Source organism: Periophthalmus magnuspinnatus, chromosome 11 (assembly GCF_009829125.3).
Source record: "Periophthalmus magnuspinnatus isolate fPerMag1 chromosome 11, fPerMag1.2.pri, whole genome shotgun sequence".
NCBI classification, from domain to species: domain Eukaryota; kingdom Metazoa; phylum Chordata; class Actinopteri; order Gobiiformes; family Gobiidae; genus Periophthalmus; species Periophthalmus magnuspinnatus.
In genome coordinates, this window is record NC_047136.2 from 26,032,510 (window position 1) to 26,043,850 (window position 11,341).

The window sequence follows — 11,341 nt, forward strand, 5'->3', positions numbered from 1 at the left end:
CGAAATTTGGACTTGAGTAAGAGTAAATTTACTTAGGCATGAATAATGGACCAGGAATATGTTGTATGAATAAATGCAGGTTTTCTATGTATTATACAAGCCCCAAAAAAGGTTCGATTCTATTTTCTGTTTTCATTGACAAGAAGGAGGGTCTAAAGACAGGGGGCACTCTGGAACAGTTATCAGTTTGCTTGTTTTCTACTAATGTTGGTTAATTAGACTGTCTGTGAAATGCTCCATGGCCCTTTTTATTCACTTTTAATGCTGGCTAAAAAGACACGTTCAAAAAGTGCAGTTTTTACACATTCAGTTCAATTCAATGTATTTTTGTAAAGCCCCAAATCACAAGAGCAGTCGCCTCTTAGGGCTGAACATGAGAATTGATTTAACCAACAGGAAGTTAGAAAATTAACAATCAAAAACAAACAGACATTGTTCAATAACAGACAAGCAAATTAATCAACAGAAATCAAGCAAATGGATAACTGTCCCAGAACATCCCCTGTCCTTAGACTCTTCGTCTTGGCAAGGAAAAACTAAAAACACCCAGCGGAAAAAAATCAAAACATGAATAAGGCAAAATACACTTGCTGTGTAGTAAATAGTGGCATCAATTCCTTGTCCAGATTGAGATAAATAAGTTTAACGCCGCAGAATTCGCAGCCGCAAGATTCCATAGAAAGATATCTTTTATACATATAAAAACATATCACGTCTAAATTAATCATTAAACCAAATCTCAAACAAAACCTGCATGGATGAATCATTTTGGCAAGAACTCAACAGTCGCTGTCCTGCAGAGTCTTGGGTGTTCACTTCTGCATTCTTTCACACTGATCATCTTTTTGTATCTCATAGGTCAGAAATAGAAAGTAGTAATGACTTAAATTATTTTCCAAAACGTAAACAGAGACATAAGGAAGTAGACAACGATCTGGTATGTGGGACATTTTAATGAATGATGAACATGCCCTATTGACATGCAGCCATTATTATTATTATTATACTCCTTAGTGTTGACAGTGTATCATTTTAAATTGTGTTAAAAACCTAATATTACTCTTATGAACACAACCTTTCAGTGGAGGGTCTGCCACCTGCTTGTCTCCATGGAAATATGAATCATTTTTTTCATGGTTTTAACTTATAAAGCTCTAAATGGACAGGTGCCCCAGGACATCCATGACGTACAAACTCACTTACGTACTCACCCCTAATGTAACAAATGCAGTATAGATAGGTTTAATGCCATACAGTGTAACATTCCAGCAGTAATATCTCCATTGACACGAGCGCAAAAGTTAAAAAGTGCATTTTTAAACATGAAAACTGAAAGGAAAAAACATATATGGGTCAAATGCATCTTTACACTATATATCTTGTATCTTCACTACACAAACAAGTCTATCCCATAAACTTTTATTGTATCCAAAACACCCGGAGTATCACAGTTTATCATCAGCCTGCATGTGCGCTGGGAGAAAAACAGTTTCTTTATCAGAGGAGGACTAAAACAATGAGCGTGTTATGGCAACGTGCTGATTAAAGGGGCAATGTGCGCGGCGTGTATATCAGACGTTTTTCTTTCTCTGTTCCACCGGCCTAAGAATGTGAGAGGAATGTCCAAAAGCATCCTGTTTTCATTCCACGCTCTGAGTCAGCGATTCACACCACGGCCACAGCGGAGACACAGCACTGACGTCAGGGTCGGAAGAGTGAAGGGGAAAGGAGAAGAGGTGACAAGTGTTTTTATGACATGGCCTATATTAGTAACTTAAAACTTAGATTACACTAAATAAAAGTGCACAAACCTCGTGAACTGATATCCATGAAAGACTTCTTATACTAAGTAAATACCAACACAGATATTAAAGTTGTTCATTGCTATTACATTATGTCTCAATAATCTTAATCTTATAATCTTAATGGAGATTTGCAAAACGTGGCTGTAGCAGAGCGCTGATGACTGAGTGCGGAACTAATTACGGCCGGGCAGAACTTTATTTTCAACGATTTGTTCCATTTCACCACTTAAATGGCATAAAAGTGAAATACAAACATCAACACTAAATGAAATGGATAAAGATGAGGGATTGTTACAGGGCGCATTACACTTCTATGGGATAGTAATTGTATTTGACACTCTGAGGCTCCCGTCCCCTTGCTCTCTGTGCTAAATCACTCCCGTTCTGTATCGTGCACTTTAATGAAACTACTGCACATCGCATCAGGTTTGTGAAGTTGTAGTGTATTGTTTTGTGTAATGCTTTGGCAGGGGAGGCGTGAGACATTTTTGGTTGGAGGAGCTAAGAGGGGAGGCTAAGGTCTTCAATGTGGGTGTTTACTTAACATATTAGTATAGAGTATTTTAACAATGGAGCATATCCCCCACCCCCCACCATGTTTGCTTTACTGTTTCAAAGTTTAAATATACCGTAGTTACATAGCCCCTGCTAATATGGATGTTTTTTTTCAATGGAGTCTCATTTTGAACATCATTTTTAGTCAAGATTGGATGTGCCACCTCTGTGCTTGCATATTTATGGAAACGTCACATGGGAGCTTGTGTTGTGTAGGCTTGTGGGCTGAACAATGGACAGAATCATACTGCTAACTGTAAGGAGGGTTTGAAAAGGGCCCTGAGAGATCACAAGATTACTCAGACATGCATGGATGATTATTTCAGGCATGTTATTGATAAGGGAACAATGTTATAACATGGTAGAAAGCTCCAAAGAGTGAGCTTTGCATAATAACCCCTCTTTCTTTTTGCTCATGTAACAAAATAAAATTTGTCTTTCCTCAGTACAGATATATTAAAAGGTTAGGGTCAAAATGAGACTGCTGTCTGCTGTCTGCTGTCTGTATCTAATGATAAAGCTTTTTTTTTTTTTTTTGTCTGCAAACCAGGAAGTAAGGCTGAGTAAGCTTTTCAGCATGCTAGTCATTGTTAGAATTATGATCACAGCAAAACTCCACTCTGGACATTGAATGTTGCAAAATGTGCTTATAAACTAAGTAAATTCGATGCTCCAAATCTGTTGGGAAAGTGAGGAATGCGCTTGGACCGCTGCAAATTTTAAAAGAGCAAGTGTTTTTCACATTTCGTAGACAGTAAAGTCAGGTAGCCCTACACTTTTAATGATGGTACACTCGCCTCTCAGCAAGAGTTTGATTCCCAAGCTGTGTGGGCTTTCTATGTTTTTCCTGTCTGGATTAGTTTCGTCTGCAAGGGCATCTGGTTTGACTAATCAGCCTAAAACACGCAAACCAGATTGATAATAATAATTATCACATAATTATCATTATAACTTCACAATAACACACAGTCATATACACATACATGCACGCACAAAAATATGGGAGTGGTTAGGTGGGAGTTAGGTTTAGGCGTGTTCCAGCGTGTAAGGGCCTGGACACAGAAGGCTCAGTCTATCCTGATCCGCAACCTGGAGAGGGGAATGGTGAGCTGAGGGGAGGATGAGCGGAGTGTCCTGGAGCCTGTGTAGGTCTGTAACAGGTCTGAGAGGTGCTGAGGGGCTTGGCCATGCAGGAGAGTCTTGTACTGGATTCGGTATTTTATGGGAAGCCAGTGCAGGTGGGTGAGAGTGGGGATAATGTGTTCCCAGGGGCTGGAATGTGTGAGAACCCTGGCAACAGGGATGGATGTATTGGAGCCTGTCCAGGAGCTTTTGAAAGGACAAGACTCTGTTGCAGTAGATTAAGCAGAAGTAACTGGATAACTGTTAGACCAACTGAGTCTGGGAGAGATCGGCAGGTGGTAGGCAGGTTCTGTAGGTGGTAAAAGGCAGATTTTGTCACTGATTTGATGTGATTGGTTGAAACTTCACAACATTAAAATGTTTCTTAAATTGTTTGTTAAATTCAGTTGTGAGAAAAGTACTCGTGCCTTACCTGTCCACAAATGCACAATGCTCTTCCCTCTGCAAGTTTTTCACAAACAAAATAATCTGTATTTCCGCTAAAATAGGCTGAAGTACATCTGCCGGCGTCGCCATGTTTGTTTTGGTTGGTTCAGCACTGGCCCAAACCACTATTGTAATTGGTCAGTCATGTGCAGGACTTATCACAGGTGGACAAGATGGATTCTCAAGAGTTTGTGAACTCACAAAAATGTGCTGTCTTGCTGACAAAAAAATCTTGCTGGCAAGGTTAAACACATGCGCTACAATCAAAAAATCCCAATCAAGATCTTGGTTCAAAATTTGGAGAAGGGTCCTTGAGCACTGCACTGCACTGCAGTTGTCCAATGCTCTTGACAGTTTGTTACTTTGTTTTGAAGGATGGGTCAAATGCAAGTAACATTTTCTTATGGAGACAGTAGATTTACAAACCAGCAGGTTGGTGGTACCATTCCTTCCATATAGACACATTCTTTGCATGAGTTAGTGTGACTGATGGGGGGTAGAGGTCTTTACATCAGGGGCTGGTGATGTTCCAAGAAAAATAATAATAACAATTTGATCATAATGTATATACATCTTTAAAGAAAGTTATCTACCATCTCTCCTGTTAGTCACTCTCTCAGGGAGGAACACTGACCAATAGGAGGGATAGTTGCAGCATTTTTTTTAATATAGAGCTGCATTACTAGACGAGCACTGAATCACGTACTATGGACCAAAATAATATATCATCACAGGAATACCAGCTCATGTTTAGCAAGTGAGCCAAGCCTTAACTTCCATTTCAGTAAAAGTTAAATAAGAATTTGATCACAATAGATCTGGCACAAGCGTCCATCAGTACTTACATGTGTCCTCTGGGCCACCGCTGACAACAGTGTCCTGTAGATGTGGAGGTCACTCACATCCTCGCTCATAACCCTGGCTCAGCTCTGCTCTGTATCTTACACAAACATGGAGAGGACATGCTGACCCCAGCTCCTGCACAACAACCACCCATAACACAGAGACCTGACCATGGCTTCAATCAAGTCTGACTTAAACTAGATTTTTGTATATTCATTTTAGGTTTAAATACAATTTTGCTTTACTTATAGAGCACATTTTATAAACTTATAGACCCACAATAGTGATCAGATTTTGATATGTAAATAAATGAGTCTCTATTCAGCACCACCAATCAGTAAACCTAAAAAAAATCATAAATAGAATATAAAACAATAAACATAAATAGACTGAATAAAATATAAGTTACCATAAATGGACTGGGGCAAACTAATGGAAGTGAGGCTGCTGATCTGTGAACTTGGTTTGAGCGTAGATTGATCCTCTGACCTTGGGGACCATTGCTCTACCCACTGAGCCACTGTTGCCCCAAACACAATTCAGTTCAACAAATTGATATAAATAATGACATAAATCCAAAAATAGTTTTCATTCACAAGTTTATTTCCATATACACACATCAGTGCCACATTCATACAGTTATAAATATACTCTATAATAAGTTAAGGCAATAAATAATGCACTATCTATGTACAGTCATTGCTTTCAATAGCGACCTATTCACCATCTAAAATATTGGGATCAGAGGAGGAATGCGGACTTCCATTTCCTGTTTTTGCTCCGTTGGGACAGATGGACACAGTCTTCATGTCGCGTGGATAATTACTGAGGAATTAAGATACCATTGTGTTCTATGGCTCATTCCAACCTGCTGGCTTATCTTCAACCAAAACAGCAGCAACGCTAACAAACAAGCCCAATACAATGGACGACCAGAGCTGGAATGTCACCGATACAGAGCGGGAATGGACATGGAGAAAATGTTACACAAAAGTATTAAAAAAACTGCACTATTCTGAAAAAAGCTGCTATTTTCAAGTACGACCTGATACAGACAAGCCCAAATATTAACCAGAACAATGCACTCTGATACAGAGGAATATTCAACCCATACAACTGAGTGTCCCGTATGAACACAGCTAGTGCTTATGTGTTGTGGTGTGTGTTTGAATGATACCTTGACTGATTTAGAGCTTTTTACGACTAATGTCCTGTTTCAGCCAGCCACACATACAATGACTGGAGTGGCCAAGAGCACAGTGAACACAGCATAACCATGTGGTTGGTGGGTATACGCTCAACCAACTGTGCCACTGCCAACCTAGAAAATTCAGTTTCAGATAAACTGTTAACACTGTATATAAATTGTACATAAATTGTGAAAAATGCTATCTAGTGTCCATATAAAATTAATTAATACAAAAATAAATGTTTTAAGGTGTCCATTGACATCCATAGACACGAAAAAGTCCATAGAAGAAGGTAGTGATGGTTTCCTCACGTCAAAATAGCTCCATGTTCTCAAAATGGCTGCTGTCGTCACCGTTGTTCTTTGCCTGCTCCTTGGACGTTCTCTCCCGGAGCTTTGTGCCTTCATTGGCGTCCTTCATTTTGGTTCCACTTAGGTTCGAACGCCCTGTGGTCCAAATATGACGATTTTACTCCATGAATCGTGTCCCAAAACAGTCTCTTCTCCTCTATCGTATCGTTGAACTTTGTAGCTGCTGGATCTCGGTTTGGTGCTGTTTAGGTGTTAGCTTGTTTGAATTGGACTTGACCACTGATCTGTTGGAAAGAAATGACATTGAGAGATAAGACACATACGCCTTTATAGCTTGGCATCACATTTGTCGAATAAAATTGCTTGAAACATGATTTAAATGTCATCTACACTGTGAAAATGTTGTGTTTTGAGTGTTGGCAGCCAAATCTTTTGCCTGGAATGTTCCACAGTATGACATTTAACTTATCTAACTCCAGAGAAACAAAAGGTCAGATCTGTGGAGGTGTCCCTACTTTAGATAATGCACATTTTTCAAAACTGCAACCGAGTAAATGTAAGACAGTCTATTATGACATACTGTAAAATTCTAGGAAAAGCCGTTAACATCTCCTTGGATACAACCAAAAAAGTTACACAGTGTGGCTTTATGAATGTTGCAGATGAAATTGAATGTGTTTTGTTTATATTTTGTACGCAATTGGGATAGATCAGCCAAAGTAATAAGGCACCAAAGAAAATCTAAGGATGGGATGTGTTTTGTCAGTGAAATGGTATAGAACATCACAAGGAATTTGGAGGGAATCAGTTTAAAAATGTGGTAATTCTTTCATGGGATTGAACTTGTTTCTTTGGTCTAGACTGTGTACGTGATGTGGAGCTAGCATATGCCGTACCTGAGCGACTGTAGTAGCTTGTTGCTTGATAACCTTGAAGACTCTTGCCACGTCTTGGTTGTGTCTGTTTTTGATCTGCACATGGAAAAACAGAATTACTAAATGTTTTGACGGATTACACTATTGTGAGTCTCTCCTAAGAATCTAAGAATCAAAAACAAATAAAAAGGAATGCAGGCGTAACCGCGATAACACGTAGATAGCGACTGAGCCACGCTATGACAGTAAGGACGCAACTTTCAAATGTTCCACGGTCTAAAAATAGAAAACACGTTCATTCTTAAATATGACACATTTTCATGTTTATCTAAGTATTAGAGTACTTGGATATTATCAGTATGTTTATCAGTTTGCGGAAAAAAGTTGAAATGAAAATTACAAAAATACGGGACGTAGGAGTGAATTTAAAATGGATCTACGTCATCGACACAGCAAAAACAAATCAAGGACACGGGTTTTCTGGAAATTTAAACCTTCATTTAACAAAATAAAGGTGTCGTCATTTATTTTTATTAGTCTAGTCACATCTAGTAGGTTTTGGAGCTTGTTAACATTATAGTTGCTAGCTAACACTTAGGCGCTTAGACATATCTGCTGCCCATGTCCAACCAGGAAGTAAAATTATATATTTGGAGGATGGAGGAATTATATCAGTGTAACCCCTCCATCGTCCAGGTAGGTTCCATAGTGGTCCATGGGCATATACTTGTTCGGATACAGTTCAAGATCATTAAAGATATTCAGGAAAGGTTCATTTCTGTCCTGTGAATGTGACTTTTTTCAGTATCGATACCTGCAGAAATGAGTATCTAGTTTCGATTTCGCCTTTTGACAGTCCTACTATGTTTCCGTGAAATGTTTCGCCTATTTTGTCATATCCACTTTAAAAGAAATACTAGCCATTACTTGCAAAATGACTAAGCCCCCTATAACTACTATCAGCTTCCTCATCGTTTACAACATTACGCGTACACAAAGATGGCGCCGTAGAGACAATCACGCCTGGCTGACAATGGAATGACAGCTCTACAGAAGATACTTTCACGATGGGATTAGAGCTACAGAGGAGGAAGTGCTTACCTGCTATGGCAAAAAGCGGAGCAGGTGGGGTCACTGGGGTCAGCGCACTGGCAGCGTTGAGGAGAGCGGCGGCGGCGGCGAGATACGGGACTGCCCAGACCGTACGGCAGGAGCTTACTGTCAAACGGAAGAGGAACTGGATGTTAGAAAAGTGATCGTTTCATAGATAGAAATGTGTTTGTGTCTAGACTGTTATCAAGTGCAAGAGGAAAGAAGGTAATGTTGATAGCTGCATAATCATTTAAATTGGCGGGTTTCAGATTTGAGTACTTGATGATGTCATACTCCCAGATGAGGGGAAAGAAACAGTTTTCCCTTTTCCCTTTACATTATATTTTGCCATGAAATATCCAAAAGGTAAAGGCACAAATGTTAAACCTGACCTGATTTGTTTTTTTTGTTTTTGTTTTTTGACTAAACCCTAGAATTGACTTTATAACAATAAATCTGACTTAAACCACATTCATTTTAGCTGCCCCCTCTGAATATTAATATAATTATAAATATTACTTGCCCACAAAATGGTGTCATGTCATCTGAAACACAGCTATAATCAGTTTTTTTGTTTGCCATTGAACCGAAAAGTTGATTGATGGTTAAGATAGTAGTCGTTGGTTCTAGTCCATTGCAAACCTCAAACTACAAATCCTTCACTGATTTCATAACACCACATAGTTGTGTCTGCCTTTGGTGACAGCTGCGGATGAGCTGAAACTGAAACAATTACCGTAACTTAACTCCTTTATTGAGTATATTTACGGAACCTGAATCATTCTTAATAAACTTTTTGTTCATTATGTATTAAGTCTTTGTTCATGCTTTATTAAACGTACAGTATGTAGCTAAATGAAGGTGGCACGTCACCTTCATGATTGAAATATTCTCCCTGGAAATTGATATGTTTTATTCCATATTGTAGAGGATTATAGCCAAAGGGATAATATTTCCATAGAGATAAGAAGAAGACAAACTAAGAGTCAGGTTTGTGGAGATGCAAGCCCAAATAGAGTAAGGACACATGTTTTTCAGTGTAGTAAGTCCTGTGTCTGTTCTTTAGTTTCCGTACACATAGTTCAGATTCCTGTCCCTGCAGACCAAACACTCTGCTGTATACTGTACACTCAGGTGGGGAAAGGCGCGCTCACCTTGGAGAGTTGACCCAGATAATGTCCAGGTGGCAGAAGTATACGCACTCCTCATCCTCCCAGCTGTTACAGGAGCAGCGCTTGACCCGCACATGGGGCTGCATTTGACTCAGAGAGGAGGGGGTACTTGGGCTGGAGAAGGGCACCCCATAACCTGTACGACACGTAAGAATTTCATGGTTAAAAACTTGAAATGTTGTGTAATTTTTTAAGGTGAATTAATGAACCATGAACTGGCAGCTCTATCACTGGCTTGCAGAATGATGAGAAGGATCGTTGTCATAGCGATTAACAATTTCAAACTAAATGTTATATCTTTTGAACTAGAATGTCCTCAAAGATTTTCTAAATGCTAATTATGTAAATGAAATCATATGCTTATTATTTTTCAGACATGTAAATGACATGTTTAAATGAAATGAAAAAAATTGTGAAGTATTTTTTTAAAAGGATTCCAGAAACATCAGCTACCCACGGGGCACAGCTTAACAGATTATTTTAAATAAGCAAATAAACAGATAAATAAACAGATAAATGCTATTCCACACTGCTGATGTAATGGTGAAAATGGTGAAATTTTGATTAATGTCGTAAATTTGTTCAAATATTTATCCACAATGTTTTGATACTAAAGAAATTAGCCAGTAATAAAGACTGATTAAGATTTATCTAGAGTAAACATAGACTTAACTTATTAGGTCAGCAATATTTAACAACAAGGAGGTTAGAACTGTACAGGTGAACAATGCCAAATATATTAAAGGAGCCTATGCCAAATCATGCAACCTGCTTTAAGAACACATTTTAGTAACAATTCTGAACTTAGAACTAATTATATTATAGATAACTACATATGTTTTCATGTATTTTGTGTTTTATCAAAAGTATAAATGATTAGAATCGCAGTTTTCTTTAGAACCTAAGTTATACATTATGAAACCTCACTCAGATTATGCCCCAGAACGGCTCCTTGTTTGGAAGTTGGCAACAAATTGATTTTGAAAAGTCATGTATGCATGTTTTTGTACTCTTATGCAATGTTTCAGATGGTGTTGTTTGAATTATATTGCTATTTTAAGCACAAATTTAATAATTCTTCAAAAAATGCATGGTACTTATGCTCGTGAATGCTTTAATTGGTCCTTTTGCTGCTTTCTGTTTCAGGTTGTTGTTTTTTTTTTGTTATTTTTTTCGTTTTTGTTGTTTGTTTGTTTTGTTTTTTTGCAATAAACACACAAAATTATTAAAATAAAACAGAACTGCATAATGTAATCACATCAGTTTATCATTCAAAACAAAAATGTTGCTAAAAAAAATGCATTTAATAACTCACCCTCATGCAGAGCCACAATGATGATCACAGCCATTGTCTGACAGATAAAACGAGCCATCTTCTTCAAATTCGCCTAAAAGTAAGAAGGATTGTGCAAAAAATGTATCGCAAAAAGACTTTCCAAATTGTAGTGAGTCCTTGTGAGTCCAGTGAAGGGACAGGTGCTTTGTGTTGATGTGTGAGCACAGAGCACTTCTTATAGCTGGGTCCTGAGCTGACATCACCGCGTGGGGCCGTCCCTCCCGGAGCCTGACACACAGAGGCCTATTACACAATAACAAATACTGCACCTGGAGAACACCGAGAGCAAGAACAGTGCCCCCTACAGGCAGGAGAAGTGCAGTGAGTGAGTCAGCGCTGTGGTATGGACCTCAGCTGTGTCCGGAGAGAGACATGGGATTCCTCGCAAATTCCTTTCAAATTTAGTAAAATGATTGTAATAGATACATTTTTTTTTATTTTTTATTTTACTACAACCTAAACATTTTAAGCAAAGATTAAAACAAATGTTAGAACTCGCAAAGAAGAAATCAAAGAACATTTAAAGGGGCACCATATGGAACTCATGGGGGGTCCACCACCTGCTTCTCTTGATTAAAATTACAGATGTTTTT

At 38.5% G+C, this 11,341-nt stretch overlaps 1 protein-coding gene across 1 annotated transcript; it reads right to left on the reverse strand.

The window, feature by feature from the left end:
• Positions 1 to 6,271: 6,271 nt before the first annotated feature.
• edn2 (endothelin 2) lies at positions 6,272 to 10,880 on the reverse strand. The gene is made up of 5 exons (XM_033975465.2): positions 10,728 to 10,880; positions 9,395 to 9,548; positions 8,250 to 8,366; positions 7,170 to 7,244; positions 6,272 to 6,557 (listed from the first exon to the last, which is right to left on the reverse strand). Exons 1-5 carry the CDS (start codon positions 10,783 to 10,785, stop codon positions 6,470 to 6,472), a joined length of 492 nt encoding a protein of 163 aa, XP_033831356.1. The 5' UTR covers positions 10,786 to 10,880; the 3' UTR covers positions 6,272 to 6,469.
• Between the last annotated feature and the right edge of the window lie 461 nt (positions 10,881 to 11,341).

Excerpts from the sequence above, each read along its gene's own strand:
- edn2 (XM_033975465.2), bottom strand. The coding sequence starts at position 10,785 with ATGGCTCGTTTTATCTGTCAGACAATGGCTGTGATCATCATTGTGGCT. Across the intron at positions 9,549-10,727 it reads CATTGTGGCTCTGCATGAGG|GTTATGGGGTGCCCTTCTCC; the intron begins GTGAGTTATTAA and ends CGTGTCGTACAG. Across the intron at positions 7,245-8,249 it reads TCCGCTTTTTGCCATAGCAG|ATCAAAAACAGACACAACCA; the intron begins GTAAGCACTTCC and ends TTCCATGTGCAG.